This window comes from Silurus meridionalis, chromosome 14, assembly GCF_014805685.1.
Source record: "Silurus meridionalis isolate SWU-2019-XX chromosome 14, ASM1480568v1, whole genome shotgun sequence".
NCBI lineage: Eukaryota > Metazoa > Chordata > Actinopteri > Siluriformes > Siluridae > Silurus > Silurus meridionalis.
In genome coordinates, this window is record NC_060897.1 from 19,909,004 (window position 1) to 19,927,561 (window position 18,558).

At 38.7% G+C, this 18,558-nt stretch overlaps 2 protein-coding genes across 4 annotated transcripts in view; both read left to right on the forward strand.

Annotated features, from left to right (window-relative positions):
• The first annotated feature begins 5,156 nt into the window (after positions 1–5,156).
• Positions 5,157–11,888, forward strand: dele1 (DAP3 binding cell death enhancer 1). Of its 2 annotated transcripts, none has more exons than XM_046866945.1 (12): positions 5,157–5,362; positions 6,104–6,206; positions 6,507–6,609; positions 6,769–6,904; positions 7,812–7,982; positions 8,058–8,119; positions 8,210–8,288; positions 8,856–8,998; positions 9,749–9,919; positions 10,002–10,094; positions 10,263–10,408; positions 11,004–11,140. In XM_046866945.1, exons 1-11 carry the CDS (start codon positions 5,332–5,334, stop codon positions 10,398–10,400), a joined length of 1,230 nt encoding a protein of 409 aa, XP_046722901.1. In that variant the 5' UTR covers positions 5,157–5,331; the 3' UTR covers positions 10,401–10,408; positions 11,004–11,140. The 2 variants fall into 2 exon arrangements, with proteins under 2 accessions (XP_046722901.1, XP_046722900.1); XM_046866944.1 differs by having other exon boundaries at positions 5,159–5,362; positions 10,258–10,408; positions 11,004–11,888.
• Positions 11,889–13,599: 1,711 nt separating this feature from the next.
• The window catches only part of LOC124396790 (amyloid beta precursor protein binding family B member 2), a 28,314-nt gene continuing 23,355 nt past the window's right edge, over positions 13,600–18,558 (forward strand). For both annotated transcript variants that reach the window (XM_046866088.1, XM_046866089.1), the window contains exon 1: positions 13,600–13,754. The gene's annotated coding sequence lies outside the window, so the exon portion shown is untranslated. The remainder of the gene's footprint in view (positions 13,755–18,558) is intronic.

The following is an 18,558-nucleotide window of genomic DNA, read 5'->3' on the forward strand; positions in this document are numbered from 1 at the left end:
CTACATCAGTACCAGACTTTACTAACACTCTTGTAGCTGAATGAGCACAAATCTCCACAAAATCTTGTGGAACATCTTCCCAGAAGAGTGGAGGACATTATAACGGCAAACAAGAACTAAATGTGGAATTGGATGTTCAAAAAGAGGAGACCAGTCTAATAGTCACATGTCCAAAGTACATATATAATCTAAATGCCCCCCCCTGTGTTTGGGAGTCAATGGGACAACCTTCTACCATGTCAAAAAAGTTATACATCTATAGTATAAAATATTACAAGGCTCCTATTTACATCTGTAATTAAGTTCTTGATTTACTATAAAAATTCAAAAACTGTCAGACTGCCATGAATTCTGGTTTTATCCCTCAGGATTATTTTTCCAACAAACTCGAGTTGACCTCGTAGTTGCAATGAAATTGACGGGGGGGAAGCAGAAAAGAGAGTGAATTGATGACAGCAAGTTAAAAAAGTATTGGAAAGCAGGGCTGGTTTCAACGGACCATTTCCAAAGACCAAACGGATCCGTTCATGGGAGATTCTTCATTTTTGAAGATTTTGCAAACCGCAGCCGATTGCCTCTTCTTCCTGGACATGAGTATTCTCGTCCATATAACGTATTACTAAAGACAACAAACCAAATCCAACTTTCGTTTTTGAAACCTGCTCGATGGGGAGTGTAAGAAGGAGCACCGAGGTACTGGAACACTGGCGTGGGAGGAATTGTAATTACAGTCTGGACCACACACACACATACACACACAAACACACACCAGCTATAAATGTTCTAGCACTGTATCCACATCAGATTATTTTGTTAACAAAGGCTTAAGGTGGATAATTTGGACACAACAGCACCAGCAACGACTCAATACAATTTCGAGTCAAGTCAAGAGGCTTTTATTGTCATTTCAACTATACACAGTGGTACAGAGTACACAGTAAAAACAAAACAACGTTCCTCCAGAACCCTGGTGCTACACTAAACTATTTTATTCATTTTAACAATGGACATCATCTCAAAGCAGCTTTACACAGATAATGTGGTAAGAAAGAATGAATAATTCCATATAAGTGTAAGTTTGTCCCCAAATTCCCTATTTCTAGCCTGGACTGTTTCCTATTGGTGACCTTTGTGTCAGGTGATTACAACAGAGAGAGATGACTTGGTCCATTAGATATCGCTTCCTCCCTGGGATACCTCAAGAAAAGAGATTTGCAGCAAATAGAAATTTCTTCTGACTAAACATCAGAGCAAATGGAAAATTGCAGCATATTATGGTGGTTAAAACAGTTGTCTTTATCTGTGATTCTACGAGGGACGTTCAAGTCAAACTGGGACTTACAGGTAGAAAAACGGATGCTAGCGTGGCAGTATTACATGCAGTATTTCTTTTGTGAACGGAGACGTAAAACCCACGGATATCTACAGAGGATTTCAAGCAGAGTACGTGGTGTAAACGTTTTATAGATGGCTGTATGTCCATCAGTGACCGTCCCCGTCGTGGTGGTTCCCTGCCCACAACAGTCATTCCTGTGAACATTCAGCAAATGGAACACATGAAAATTGAAGGGTTCCTCAGAAGTCATGGTCATGAAGCACTGGGATGTTTCAGGCAAATCTTAATATGTGGAATCTTTATCAGGCAGTTAAATGATGAGATAAGTGTATAAATAAAAACAGGGGAGGAAAATAAATGCAGTTTCCACTCATTGTAATTATTTTTTTAATTAACTGCTGGTTTGAATTGAACGCCCCTCCTAATTTAACACACAGATCTAACTTTGATCATGAAGACGTCCAGACAGCTTTCCTAGAGCCGATTGTTTAATTGCATAATAACTACAAGAAAAAGAAGCACCATGTTGAAAGGACAGTGAAAAAAAAACAGCTTTGGGATCTGTGATTAATAGCTAGGTTAGGGTTTTTAAGGCAGGAAAGCCGACGCTAACATTGCGTTACTAAAGTGTGTAGAATATCCGGATGGGGTGGGAAAACCTGAATTTGCATTAAGAAATACATTGTGTATTTGGGGGTGTCAATTGTGGGGGTCAGGTGTGAGACAGAAGTGGTATAAAAGAAAACAAACAGACTGCGATTTATCAATTTTTCACTGAAATATTTGTTTTTATTTTTAATAAAGTCCCCTTTATTAGCCTTTTCTTCGGGATCTTAAACATTGAGCTACATTTTGTGGGACGTCGTCACGAGAGCAGCTATTACAGAAATTTTTTTTTCCAGACATTTGACCTAGCTGTGATCCTCACCCCATTTTGAATCAATTCTTAAATCTATTTAGTTTGTCTGCTAATTACAATGACAAAATTCCCTATAAACCCTACAAACATTCCACTGCTCGTTAATGAGATTGTCCTTGTGCTAAGATTAACATGCTAACAACACTGCACAATGTCGTCACACTCGCACATGGCCTTCAAATTGGTGAATTAGTAACCATCATTTCAATAGTAAAACTCAGATATCTTTGCTCACGGCATTAGGAAATATATAATACTAAGAACCCTGGTGAAAAATCCTCATTTAATCAAAAAGTTTTCATTAGAATTCATGCTAATCAAATGACAGAGGTGTTAAGAAAGACAAATTGTTAGGAAGTGGCGTGCATAGATTACAGCATCAGAAATAAATAACAAGAAAATCACTATTGTACCCTAATCATTCGCTAACTAAAAGCTTACAAGCTCACCTGCTGATTAGTGACTAGCATATCAGATGAATACACTAGACAACGTAGCTAGAGTTGATAGTCTTGTGTGTAAAAATATATACAAAAACTTCATATTTAACATTTATGTTGATATATATATATATATATATATATATATATATATATATATATATATATATATATATATAGATTTAATGGACTTATTTATTCAGCTTACACATTTTATTCCAATGCAATAACCTTAGAACCTTCTACTTGTGGCACCTTTACCACAGTGTCTGCACATCGTCACTGCTATAGCCTTTATTTTTATTCACTGTACATATATTTACATTTATGTATGCAGTGCAACCTTGCGGGGGTTACGTTCTATGAACCCTCACAAGTACAAAATATTTTGATGGTTCCTCTTTTTTTATGTAATATGTACATTTTTATGTAATTTATTAGTACAAACTCTGTTTTGAAATGTTGCTCCTAACCTTCGAGCCACACACAGTCGCAAAACTATTGTGGTTTCACTGCACTTGGAAATTTGCACAATTGCTAATATTTGCACTTCTGATGCTAATAGATGCTAATCTATCTATCTATCTATCTATCTATCTATCTATCTATCTATCTATCTATCTATCTATCTGAAGTTTTCTAGCATTTTCAAAAAATGGCTGACATTCTGGTCAGACTGCAAATAATGAATTTGCAAAAATCAAACTGAAATATGACTTGTACTATTCTGCTTTCTGCCACTTTTCTAAATACGCTCTTGTCTGACAGGAAAGGAAAAAATGTGTTAGAGTAAATAAATTTTTGCCGTACGACGGTGTACAGACACTGACGCAAATTTTAGGTCTGCTTTATTTTGAATTTCCAAGAATATACAATCCAGTATATCCAGTATACAAATCAAATTTTGTATTGTTGCATCCCACACAGATGTATCTACGACCAACCAGATGAAACTTGTTCACGTTCTGATCCGAATGTCACAATACACTGACTAAATATACAAAATATTATAAATAATCTCAATAGAGTATTATTAGTTACACATGTATGCATGTAGGTATGTCCGATTATCGTGTTAGCCTCGTAACTCTGATGCAAAACATGATAGGTGGACATAACACAAGGGCATCTTAGAAGCAAAATGGAAAGCATCATTTATTTAAACTACATTTAAACTTGATGAAATACTGACATGTATGTAAATCCAGCTTCTTTACCATAGTATTCACCAGGCTAATAATATTGCCTAGAAACAGGTGAAGCTTATTTCCAGAAAAGACCAGACAGATAAGAGTGAAATAAGTTAAGATAAATTAATAGGTTGTTTATATCATATCGTGCATCATTTATTAAGATTTAAAATTTGTGTTTAAAAAATGGGAAAAAATAAAACCTCTTTAGTGGCATTTTGATTTAGGATTTTTTTTGCTGACAATACTGCCCCCTCATGGTCACTTGGAAAACTGCAGTCAGCCTTATAACTGCATCAATAATAATAATAATAATAATAATAATAATAATAATAATAATAATAATAACGTTATTGCTAGATTTCTCAAATGAGTTTGACATCCTATTTAATATGTAGTTAATCTTGACCTACCTGAAATGTGGTAAAATATGATTCTGATTGTCCTAATGTAAAAAGTTTTTTTTTGCATGTTGTGTGTGTGGAATTACACTAGATTGCCAAAGGTTTGCAGACACCTGGTCACAAGTATAGTATGTACTTCTATTTGCTCTTATAATTCTCTCCACTCTTCTGAGACGATGTTCCACTAGATTTTGGAGTGTGCTTGTGGAGAATTGTGTTCATTCAGACTCAAAGGTGTTAGAAAAGTCAGGTACTGATATAGCTGAGGAGGCCCAAAGGTGTTCAGTAGGGTTGGGGTCAGAGCTCTATAGCAGGAGATCTTCCACTCCAACCCATGCAAGTGCAATGGAGCATCGCCATGCTGGAAAAGGTCTGGGTCTCTAGTTGAAGTGAAGGGAGATTTTCATGCTACTGCATTCAAAGACATCTTATACAATTGTGTGCCTTGAATTTTGCGATAACAGTTTTGAAAAAACAAAACAAAAAAAACAACGCATGGGTTGGGAAAGTCAGTTGTCCCAATACTTTTGCCCACACAGTGTGCTATAGTGTTTGTCCTATTACCAGAAAAGACACTAACCCCACAGACAAATTAGCACAAATCCAAAAGTTTTCCAGAATGAAATCAAATGCCAATTGCAGGAAAATTTACAAGAAAGAATGAATATATTAAATTATTATATATATTTGCACTTAAAGCCTTAAATTGATTGGGATGCAATTGTTATCTTGCATCACTGTATATTTTATGTAATGATTGTTATTTATGCTCTTTATACACATGATAAACAGTCTAAACAATGTGTCATGTGCTTGCATCACCTTCTGTTAAAGAAGCTCCGCCTTACGCAGGATAGCCACGCCCCCGACACGCCCCCGCACGGTATCGAGAATTTTCTGTACTGTAGATCTGCATGCGGAAGTCGCAGATCTCTGATGTGCTTTTTTTATTATTTTATAATTATTATTAGTATGGACACAACCTAAAAAAATATTATATTATAAAAAGTAAACGCGCACAAATAACAAACGTACACTAAAGATGTGGCGATTTCAAAGCTTGGTTGGAAGAGGTGAGTTTGCGTCCTGTTTTTGCGACAGGGTCGCAAAGTCTTTGACGTATTTAGTTTATTATATATTTTTTATTTCGGGTTTAATATTTTTTCTTCTATATAAAGCAATGCAGCGCTAATACAAATCTAACACACTTCACAACGACTAAATGCCTTTAAAAAGTTTTTTTTAAATAGTATTAATGTTTAAAACGAACCCAAGAGCACAGACCTTGACGCAATCTTGAACATAGCATGGCTCAAGTCTCCCCTTGAAAGGCCGTGCTGTTTTGCTGTGGCGCGTTCACAAACCCGAAAACTGTTTACAATTCTGCCTAACGTTCAATTGATGAGTTAGTTTATTAATAATCTATTTTCTGATGGATCTAAACGTTAGTTGTGGACAAAACAAGAGAAAAAATAAATATTTAATGTATTGAAATGTGGGTTATTTATAAAGAGTTGATAACATGTAGATCAAATTCATTGAACATTTGTATTGTTGTCAAATCAGAATCACTAGATGTCATGGGACAATTGGATCAGTGGTAAGAGCACTTTTTTGTCTAAACTAGACAAAAAAACTAGAACAGTAGAACCCTGAACAATGTAGAAAAAATAGATCCCTTCAACGAGCCATAATTAACGTGTTATTAAGCGTCAATCGTGTATAAACCCGTATGTTAGTGGTAAAACGAGCTTCAAAGTGCAGATTGCTCGTTAATCGCTTTCCTGTTTTTTCTACATTTGGTCCGTTACTAGTTCTAAGCCGTTGCCATGGGAACGCGCCATCTTTACGTCTATCCAACGGCCACCACATTGAGGATGAGGTCATCAACTCGTCGTCGGTGCTGTCCACCAGCCGGTAATCGTCAATTATTTAACTTCGTCCCTCTGTCCCAACATCAGCCTACCTGCAGTTCTCCTTATGCAGAGATGTATTACATAAAAACGCACACATTGAATGGAGTAACGTAAATCTGTGCGTACCCCCTAATACCCCCGTTATATGACTTTACCTGCTGACATGGATTGCGGTCAACAGTAACGTGGAGGTCATTGTGGTTTCTGTGCATCATTTCCAGACTAAATTTTGTCACCCAGACTTAAATTCTTGAACTTGATCACTTCTGGAACTAAATTATGTTCGCTTTGTTGCTTTCAGGTCCCAGAGAGGAGATGAAAGAGAGCAGAAGAAAAACAAAAGAACGACAGAGTTTTGCTCTGCTGGAATGCGCAGATACACAGCGCTCGATGCAGTGGGATGGGTAGAGAACACACACACACACACACACACACACACACACACCGCTCCAGTTCACAATTATTAGTAATTATGCATGCTGGTTGGAATATACTTTATGCATAATTGTTTTTGTTTGTTCCTGTGTGTGTGTGTGTGTGTGTGTGTGTGTGTGTGTGTGTAGGGTGCTGCGGCGGTTCTGTTCATGCAGATCTGCAGGAGGATTCACTCTCAGTTCTCCTCAGTTGGCGAACAGAACCCGGGAACCATCCGCCTGCCAGAACTTCACAAATGCACAAACAAGATCCTGCTGGATATGCGTGAGTGCCGTCATCCATCCTGTCCAATCAAGCGCCAGCGCCTCCTAATGCAAAATGTACATTGAATAAATGGGCACAAGGCATATACACTATGTTGCCAAAAGTATTGGGTCACCTGGTCATAATTATGGTATGTGCCTTTTGAGCGTCGCAGTCCACATTTAGTCCCAATAATTCGCTCCACTCTTCTAGGAAGATGTTCCACAAGGTTTGGGAGTGTGTTAATAGATATTTGTGTTCAGCCACAAGGGTATTATGTAAGGCAGGTACTGATGTAGGTGAGGAGACCTGGGGTGCAGTCAGCGTTCACATTCATCCCAAAGGCGTTCAGTAGGGATAAGATGAAGCATGTAAACCAGATCTTAAAGAAGCTCACTTTGTGCACAGGGGCATCGCCATGCTGGAACAGGTTTGAGTTTCCAAGTTCCAAGTGAATGCAAATTTTTATTAAAGACGTCCTGTACAATCGAGTGCCTCCAGATTTGTGCTAACAGCTTGGAAAAGAACCACATATAGCAGGAAACATCAGGTGTCCCAATACTTTTGGCAATGTAGTCTCTCATGGTTTGAAATGTCTGTCCACTACCTATAAGCAGTGTTTAAGAACACCTTTGCCTTGGATTGGGCATAGTGGCTAAGGATTCCAGTATAATCATATATTGGTGTATTTAATAAATAAACCACACACACTGGTTTCACAAACACAGTGCATAAGCGTGTGCCTGGGTGGATCAAAAAAAGAAAAGAAAGGTGGTTTGTAAAAGGAAATGTGTGTAGGAATCTATATAGAACATATTGAAAATACTTTAAGTCAAACCTTTTCTTTTGCATTATTGCGCTTTTAACCCCCAATTAATCTTTAATATTCACCATCCATCTTTTGTTCCTTTCTATTTTGCTGTCACAGTGTCAGGGCACATTGTGTTGCCCCGCGGGGTGTGCGTGACGGGGGCCTTAACAAGTCCGGAGCATAGCAGCAGCAGCGATCAGAGCAGTGGTTTTAATTACGATACAATTTCTGAACCTGCACCTCCCATCAGTGACCAGCAGGAGGAGCCAGTAAACCAACCCATCACAGGTCATCCATTAAACAAATTGTACGGTTAAAATTGCGTATCCATGACTACAGTTAACACCGTTTTCTCTCCTTTAGAAGATTTCCCGGACTTTGTCACCCAGACATCAGCCATGGGATGTGACACACCACAAGAGCAAGTGCGTTTCCTGATCTAGCCGTTTCTCATCAATAGCACCGATCTGCTGTGACGGATAAAGATTCTTGACGCTTTATGCGTATTTTCACAGTCGTGTTGTCTGGACGAGGCCGAGCGGAATCTGAGAGACGTCGCAGGCAACGGCGTGCCAGTCATCCTCAACATCATTGGTAAATAAGTTTAATATTTGCATATACGATTGGATATTGTAGGATTCAGAGCAATTCGATACGACTTGATATATGATACCTTGCGATTAAATTTTATACGATTCAATACGACACCGTTCGATGAGATATGATCAGGTACAATTCAATACGATTCCATCCAACATGTAAATTCGGTTTATTTAATAAACTCAATACGCGTTTTAACTAGATGTTGACCCAGATTAATCGGCACCTATAATAATAGGCGCTTAAATAGAGGGCAAAAACAATTAATCGGCACTGATATTTAATAGCTGAAACTATCTGCAAAAATCCACACAGTTTTTCCGGCTTTGGGTCCACTGTCATTGCAAGAGTGGCCTCTAGTGGCGAATTACAGACACCACATGTTTGTTTTTACACCTGATACTGCATGCTGCACGGAGAGCGCCATGTTATAATTCATAAATTATAAGGATTAAATATCACCATATTTATTCATTAATATATATGCTGTGTGCAAGTAGTGCCTGGTAATGGTATTTCCGTGTGTGTGTGTGTGTGTGTGTGTGTGTGTGTGTGTGTCAGGTCTGGAGAGCTCTAAAGCTGGCGATCACAAGGCAGCGTTCGAGTGTTTTCACGCTTCGGCTCAGCAGAATTACAGCAAAGCTCAGTTCAACGTCGGCGTGTGTTACGAGACGGGCTGCGGAGTCGGGAAAGATCTTAACAAGGTAATTATTACACACACACACATTTCAGTGTCACATAGGCATATAATCAATTATGTAACATATTATGCAACATGCACAGTACTGGGTACATTTTTTTTGGTTCTGTTTGGGAAGATGGCGTCGTCCTCCGAGGCAGTTCAGAAAGTCGCTTCCTTTCTAGGGTTTAATTTGGGAATGAATACGTGTGTTCCTGTGTCATACTTAGTGATTATTCTGTTAACAATAATTAATATGAAAATTAGCCGTGTCTCTTAAAACGAGCAAGTCATTTCTTTTCCATATTTAGAAAAAGTGACATTTTTATGATTAAATATTAATGTATTAAATCTCGCACAGTATCGCGACTACCTGCTCTACGCCGCCACCATGAGGGACTTATTGACCGCGCTGTATGAAAAAAAAAATAGAAAAATCAATTTCAAATTACGTTCAAAAAGGTTAACGCACTGCTTATTTAGTTTATGTTTTAGTTTGAAATGATCCCAAACTGTGGAAATGTTCTGGCGAATCTTCTTCTCGCCCCTCACTGTTTTCTCCTCGTTTCTCCCTCATTACAGAGTTTAGAGGGCGGTGCATCAGTAATAACGGTCCGTGGGAGACACGGTGCTCCGTGTTTAGTTAAATAGACTAAATAAAGCATTAATAAATAAACTTGCCGCTATGAATTTTTGTAATCGAATTACTTCAGGAATCGTCACAGCCCTACTTTTGTTTGTGTGTGTGTGTGTGTGTGTGTGTGTGTGTGTGTAGGCTCTGCGATATTACAGGCGCGCAGCATTATCAGGTCACACACAGGCTCAGTATCGCTGTGCAAAACTCCTCCTGAGCAGCAGAGGGCAGCAGAGTGCCACAAAGACACACACTGATACAGCTACAGCCATTTCTCTACTACAGAGCGCTGCCGATGCCGGACTCACCGAGGTACAGAGAGAGGAACAAGACCACAAAAGTACATTTATCTGAAGTGTCATTTACTAATGCGTCCGTGTCTCTTCCTGCCCAGGCTCAGCTCTATCTGGGTGTGTTATTCTCTCACGATCCAGATGTGCACGGAGGACCATCAGTCCGGTATTTCAGAATGGCAGCAGAGAGCGGGGTGAGTGGCACAAATTACTGCGTTATTGTGTACATAGACTCTGTTGGGGCAATATATAGACATGGATTTAGACTGACAGAACTGTGGACTTGAAGAACCTTTTTAAAGCTTAATCTAAAGTGTGTGTGTGTGTGTGTGTGTGTGTGTGTGTGTGTGTGTGTAGAACAGTACCGGTCTGCTGTTTCTGGGTCAGTGCTACGAGAGAGGGTTCGGAGTTCCTCGGTGTTACGTGACTGCAGTGTGTTATTACAAGAAAGCAGCAGCTCGAGGAAACCAGCAGGCCAAGAACAAACTCGACCTACATAAGCGAGAAGGTGAGCACACACACACACACACACACACACACACACACATACACAATAAAATACCAATAAAATGTTATTTTTGCACACGTTTTGCAACCTGAAACAGTTCAATAGATCATATCTTTAGAACATTTTATATTAAAATGTAACACACACACACACACTTACATGCCTATCTGTATTACTCAAATGGGGTCAAAATGGGGTCATCTATTGAATTATATTTCATTTTTAATGCATTTAAGATTGAATGTAAATCAATTTAATTTATGCGAATTGTATTCATTTATTTATTTATTATTATTTATTATTTTATTAATTGATTTTCTCTATGTAATCAATATACCAAAAAAGTATTCATTAGATTTATTTTGTTTTATTTGTAATAAATTATTTTATAGATTATTGATCCATTTAGGCATTTTATTTCAAATAGTTTTAAATATGTAAACTTTTTAAATGTTGATCCCAAATGTATGTAATAATAAACCGCACACATACATACACACATTCTAACTCCGCCCCCTTTTATTTATTTATTTATTAATTTTTTTTACACAATTATACTGACATAATCCTTCTCTCTCTCTCTCTCTCTCTCTAGCCATGCGCTCTATCCGTTCCGCTCCTTGTCTCTCAGTCCTTGATCGTCTTCCGTTGAGCTCCATGTTTCCTCCGGCGCCAAACGTAACTCGAGAGATGACCGATTCGCCGACTCAGCCGCTTTTTCATTCACGGAGCACAGGCTGTCTCGTAGCCCCGCCCCCTTTTCCCACTCACCCACTCAATGCTGACTATAAAAGTGGGGGCTGGATTATAGGGGTGGGGTAATAATAACCGCACACACACACACACACACACACACACACACACTGTCAATCACGAATTGATGAGCGAGCAAGAACCGACTTCCGTTGAATGTTCTCAGCCAATCAGAGTCGAGCTTTCAAAAAGCCACTTTATATTCATATTAGTTTTGCTCCCTTTTTATCTCAGTGTTTGCCAGATGTTTATTTATGTACGTTTGTTCTATAGGTGTTTGAGTCATGGTGGGTTTTTTGTACACTTCCTGAGAGCCATTTCAATGCGAGTGTGTAAATTTGTGTAGCGACAGCAATCAATGTTCAAAACTTTGTACTGACAGCATGCAGTGATTCAGTAATGAGGTGTTACACTATGCTTCAACTCCTGGGGAGTCAATAATGGCACGAGGGAGCAAATGATGAGTCCAGAGGAGACAAATGATGAGGCCTGGAACGTAACTTGAGCTGAAATATGATGAAACGTAAACCCAAAATAATGTTTAACTATAATGCGCCTTGGTTGCAAAAAAGGTGATATTAAATACTGATATAATGACAGTGACTGTGAATCCAGAATTATAAGCAATGTTTTTTTTTGGTTTATTGTGGTGATGAAAATTTTAAGCACTATGGACTGCTTGACGCACACTTTTTCTGTTTACAGCAAAATAAAAACTTTTCTACCAGTTGACTGTCTGGTATTTTTTTGGGGTATTGATTTATAATTGTAAAAATAAAATAAATATCTAATAATTCATATTTAAGTACTCTTTAAGAAATATTTATATATAATTAAAATTATCTATTAGCATCCAATAACAGATGATAAGAGCAAAAGACATAAAGGAACATATTGTCCCTAATTGTATATAATGGGATTATTAAGTATTTTTATGAATGCATGTATATTTTATGATTTATGATTGTATGTATATATTTAAAAAGGGTTCAAGGTATGCAGGATTTAAAATGGTCACCTGAAGAAGGTTCTTGAAATCGTTAATGGTAACAGAACATGGTCTCAACCCACGTACATGCAGTTCTTTAACTCGATGATGTCATTCATTCAGCTGTGCGCGCTCCCTGCGCTCGGCGCGCTCATTGGTCACTTCGGGAGCGAGCATCAGGGGTGCGCTTCTACGATACGGAACGCCAAAAGGGTCGCCACGAGGGCCCTGCAAGTTTGTAAAAGTGGGGTTTACACCATTTAAAAAACGTAAAGCCACCATTCAGGCATGACATAAAATAATAGTAACTAATTACTGGTTTATTCACATTCTGAATAATTTGAATAAAAAAAGCCAGAAACCATGTATACCATGTATATATACCCATGTACATGTAGAAAAAAATGCATAAACAATTCTGAGCATGCATTTATTTCCTAATGTAGAAAATCCAGAAATGAATTAAATGAAACAGACTTTCTGGTAGGTTTAAAGATAAAAATGCTAAATGCAATAGGAAAACTCGGTGCTCAGTGGTAATAAAAGTGCTCATAGTTATTGACAGCCCAGAGTCGTATATACGTATGTGGTTTGAGACACGAAAATGCTTTGTTTACTTCATTTTGTTAATAAATCAGTCCGTTGTGGACAAGGAAAGTATTGCTTTTGCTGTTTTTTTGGTGTCACACTTCCAGCCCTGTTTGCATCACATGGAGATCAATAATATGTAGGATAATAATAAAGTAATATCCATGTAGTGACTGCATAGTTAACAAAGTATATTGTCAAGTCTGAACTAGCCTTTAGTATAATTATTTATTTGTTAATTATTAAATGAAGTCAAATGTTAATACAGTACAGTACTGTAAACATAAAATAGCATTTTTGAGGTGACGTCCGTTTATCGTGGATTTTCGGTTATAAACTATAATAATATAAACTCTAAACTAAGAAATTATTGTACTACGTTCCCTGCTACATTCTGTACTTTTATTTATCTTCATTTTGTACCACGTTCGTTCCCGAAAACGTGCGCAAGCAACACGCGCCTAATGACCGCAGGACACGTCAGCCGTCATGCGAGTACAAATCCGCCTTTAATCGTACGAGGGTTGACATGATGCTACACCACTTCTTCTATCTGAGTTCATTTTGCAGTATGATTGTGCACAAGCGGCGTACCGAACGACCGCAAGAAACGTGCGGCAGCCGTCTTGAATACGCATAGCAAACAGCAGCGATGAGCGTTTACGTTTGAAATAGTGAGGTGTTGGAAGCGCAACGTTTAAGATGTTAGACTTCTGATTAGAAGATAAGAATCGCTTGGCCCTTAAGTAAGGCCCTTAACCCTCAACTACTCAGGTGTCGAAAGGAGATGGATAAGGGCGTGTGCTGTATGTCATCGCTGAAACGCGATGGAGGTTTTGTGGCTCTGATGGCCTTCCACAGTGAGCACAGAGGCAGGGTTAGGGAGGAGGAGAGGAACTCTGATGACGGATAGAGGAGAAAACTGGCTTTAGGAAAGCAGCCACACTGCAGTTCGCCCTGATTTACTTCTGATTCCTGGGGACAGATCGCATCACCGTGTCCGTGTGCTGGATCGAGGTGAGTGGATTTCCTGCTGGTGCATGGTGCTGGAGGTGATGATGGCAGGCGGTGGCAGGAGCTTGGGGCATGGGGCAGCGCCCGGTCATCATCAACAACTTTCTGCATGTGATGATGCTCTACAGAAATAAACAACAACAACAACAACAACTACAATAAAACACGGCTTTACATAATCATTTGACGTAGGTTGAAATATGCACGCGTGTTATTTTGGTGCGCGTGTGTGTGTGTGTGTGTGTGTGTGATGGGCGATTCAATGCTGTGTCATGCTTTAGTGTGAAGTGCAACAGACAGGCCTGCAGTCTTATGGAAAATGCCAGTCAGGTCACAGCTGATGCGGGTGTGTGTGTGTGTGTGTGTGTGTGTGTGTGTGTAGGCATGCACATAATCATGTAAAAATTGTTATTGTGATTTGCAAGATGGAAGATCAGGATTAATGTAATAAATCACATAAAATCCAATATGTCTAAAGAAATATATTAGTAATAATATTTCATTTGTTCTGTATTGATTTAAATGATCAATTCTGATTGGTCGGCTTGACTGATCGTTGTTGTTGTTGTTGTTGGAAGGAGTCTCCAGTGTGAGCGCTGACAGAAGAAATCTAAAATGCTTTCAGACACTGGAAAAAAAAAAAGAGAGATGTTGATAAACAATAACTAGTTTGTTACATGGATGTCTGGCAGCGTTAAACGCAACCAGGAAAAACTATAGAACATTGTGACATCCTACAGACCAAAAGTTGGTGCTTATAAGGCATTAGAAACCGTGTGAGATGTTATAAGAAAATATATATATATTTTTTACATTTGTACTAGAAAAGCACTATTTTGTGTTTCACTTCTTGAAAATGTTTACAATATGCAGCTTGTTGTTGTGTGTGAGGTGGTTGGGTGTATTGTTTTACATTTGCTTGGGCTTTAATATATGCAGGAAAGTCTCATAAAACATATGATTAATGTGAAATAGTTTTTGAGGGATACTTGCCCTTATAACAGTTTCCCAATGGCTTCCCTTATGCATCAGGCTAATTCCATGAGCCGACTAGCCGGCAAAGGAATATTCGGACCAGCCCTCCAGCCCCATGATGCACCTTAAAAAAACATATATATTTTGGGTTTCAGCTCGAGCATCACTTTAGACCGAGGTATTTTCTCCCTGTTAGAACTGGGGTTTTAGAATCCATCCTGGAGCAGAGGAGATAACCGAGAGAAGAAGATCTTACAGTACAGACTATTGATGTACTTACAGGAAGTGGATATTGGCACTTATAAATAGATTAGGTCTGTCTGAACGCTCATCTTTCACATACTTTGTACTGCAAGAATTGAATAAAGAGCAAAGGATAGGAAGAGGATGAGAATGAGTATGTTTAGTACCTTGCAAAAGTATTTGCTTCCCTTGTTTCCCCCTAGTGGCAGAAATAATTGGTGATTTTCCCGTTTTGTTGAATTAGGATTTTTTTTTGGGGTTCTATTTACCTACCATTTACCTAAAAACAAAATATAAAATAATTCAATAAATTTTAATAGGTCCCTCAAGGTGTACAGCAATCTTCGACTCATGCCATAGATTTTTGATAAGTTTGGGCCTTTACCAGGTTCAAATCCAAGACTGTTTTCTTTTTAACCACTCCAGTGTAGCTTCAGCAGTATATTTAGGTTCATTCTCCTGATGAAAATAAAGGCTTTCCTCAATAATTTCCTGTATTTACTTCCATCTGTTTTTCCTTTAATTCGATCGGATTTTCCAGTCCCTGTCCGTGAAAGGCATCTTCACAGCATGATGTTGCCCCCACCATGCTTTCACTGTAGCAATGTGGTCTCTGGTAATAGGAATTGTTGGCTAAGTAGATTGTTTTCTTCATGCTGTTTGGTGAACTACAAATATATTTTTATTTGAGCATTGTTGCTCCTGGTTACTCTTCCATGAAGCTGTACTATGTGGGGTGTTTGCCTCAATGTGACCCTATGGACAGATAATACTGAAGGAGCTGTAAAGATGAACAGAAAAGATTATATTTAGTCTCTTAGTTAATTCTCTGGTTAACGCCCTCATTGCCTGGTCTGTGAGTTTGTTGGTCAACCTTCTTTTGTCAGGTTTGTTGAGGCACCATATTCTTTTCATTTTGTTATAATGGAGTTCATGGTGCATGGAGCGTTTATATGCTGGGAAAGCGCTTCGGTCTTCATGTTGCTTGTGTAGTGGTATTGCAGAACGTGACATCACGTGACAACAATGTGACCTCATATCAATTAATCATGTGACTTCTGACTTTTATTGCTTGGAATGGATTGTATTTAGAGGTTTTATATCAAAGAGGGTGAATATATATGCACTGATGATTACATTAGGGTGAAATTTTTTTTTTATTATTATTTGGATTGTTTTAAGTCCAATACATCAAAATAATAAAAATTTTTTTATTGTAGGCTGACCCCAAAAACAAAGGTCAGGAGCACACATCCTTCACTTAAGTAGAAGTACTGATACTTATGTCAAGACTCTGGTAAAAGTTAAAGTACTGATTATACTTTTCACTCAAGTTAAAGTAAAGAAGTTACTATTACTACTAGTTACTACTGGAAAGTAGCCATTACTACTAGTTCACGCTGGTTACTGGACCCTCACATCATATTAATACAAAAGAATGTTGTTACCTTATGAATTATCCGGGCTGAACATCCACCATATAGAACACAAGCAGAGAAAAGATGATGATCAGGTGATCAGGAATTTGTCAGTTTTTAGTCATGTTTACATCATTGACTCCCTCTGTCTCATCCACGTTAACCTTAGACTTCTTCTAGTCTTCTGTCTTGCTCATTGTTATCTTCATAAACTAGCCTACATCTGTGGTGTTTGAGAGCCACACATGCCACTGGACATGTCACCAAATAGATTAAAACTAAAGTAACGAGTCTGGTTTGAAAATGAAGTACAAAGTATATCAGATGTTTATAACAGATATCTGTGCAAAACGTTGTCTGAAATATAAATAGTGAAGTAAATCACTGATTTCAGAAAAATCGACTTAAATACAGTAATGAAGTATTTGTGCTTCATCACTTCTCACCTCTGAAAACAGTATAATGTGTAAGGTGAAATTTGCATTATTTTCTGTGTGGTTTTCTTGCTAATAAAGCTTTGATTAGAATGATCTAATATGCAATATATCCAAGACAGCAAGTCTTTTTTGTGTTTGTTTGTCCCCTGTTTATAGGGGATAGGACACTGCTGCTGCAAAATCGCCATCTCATCACCTTCAATTACGCTTGTCTCAATTCACATCTGCTGCTATCACACTTTCCACCCGCATGGGTCGCACAGATTTTTTGTTTATATGGCGTGTGTGTGTGTGTGTGTGTGTGTGTGTGTGTGTGTGTGTGTGTGTGTGTGTATGTGTGCGTTTGTTTGTGATTTTAGGTGTATACATGCTATACATGTTTTGTTGAAGTAGTACTTTGGGTGGTTTGCTGACTTGACAGTCTTTCAGGAGGTAAACAGTAAATGAGCTGTTTTATCCCACGCGCACACACACACACACACACTCACACACACACACAGCCATCATGGTTGCATAAGTGCACTCTTAGTGCCGGTCCCAAGCCCGGATAAATAGGGGAGGGTTGTGTTATGAAGGGCATCCAGCAAAACGTGCCGAATCTAACGTGCGGATCAAAACCTAAATTCCATACAGGATCGGTCGAGGCCCGGGTTACCAACGACCGCCACAGGAATTGTTAGCCAATAAGGTACCGGTGGAAATTGGGCTACTGTTGGCCAAAGGAGGAAAAGGAGAGAAGGAAGACGTCTACAGAGACGGCAGGAAATGGAGAAGTGGAGGAGAGTGGAGGTTCGGGTTGGTACTTTAAAATGTGGGTACTTTGACTTGTAAAGGGAGAGAGATAGCTGATATGATGGAGAGAAGAAAGGTAGATATGTATTTTGAGCAGCTGATGAATGAGGAAAATGAGAAAGAGAAGGTTGGATGATGAGGAGATGGTGAAGCAGGAAGTGGATAGGATTAGTGAGGAGGACGTGGTTGGACCAGATGCCATACCGGTAGAAGCATAGAGATGTTTAGAAGAGATGGCAGTGGAGTTTTTAACCACATTGTTTAACAAGATTTTGGAAGGTGAGAGGATACCTGAGGAATGGAGAAGGAGTGTGCTGGTACCGATCTTTAAGAATAAGGGAGATGTGCAGACCTGCAGTAACTACAGGGGAAATAAGTTGATCAGACACACCATGAAGTTATGGGAAAGAGTAGTGGAAGCCAGGATAAGAGAAGAGGTGACCATCTGTAAGCAACAGTATGGTTTCATGCCGAGAAAGAGCACCACAGACGCATTATTTGCTTTGAGGATGTTGAAGGAGAAGTATAGAGAAGGAAGTATAGAGACGCACTATAGCAGGAGGTCTTCCACTCCTGTCTATGTAAAGCATATCTTCATGAAGCATTGTCATTCTGGAACATGTTTGTGTCTCCTAGTTCAAGTAAAGGAAAAATATCATGCTACTGCATCCAAAGACATCATGTAAAAGTGTGTGCCTCAAACTGTGTGGTAAAAGTTTGGGGATGAAGCACATATATGGCATGGAAATATCAGGTTTCCTAATACTTTGTCTGTATTAGTGTTTCTGATGAGGTCACACATCCAGGTATTGATCTATTAATTGTCCATTAGACACAAATTCACGTCATTAAACTTGAACATTGAAACACAATGAAATGCAAAACTTCTCACTGGTGATTATTTCCGTCTACCACGGCCCTGCAACTCATGCCTTTAAGGTT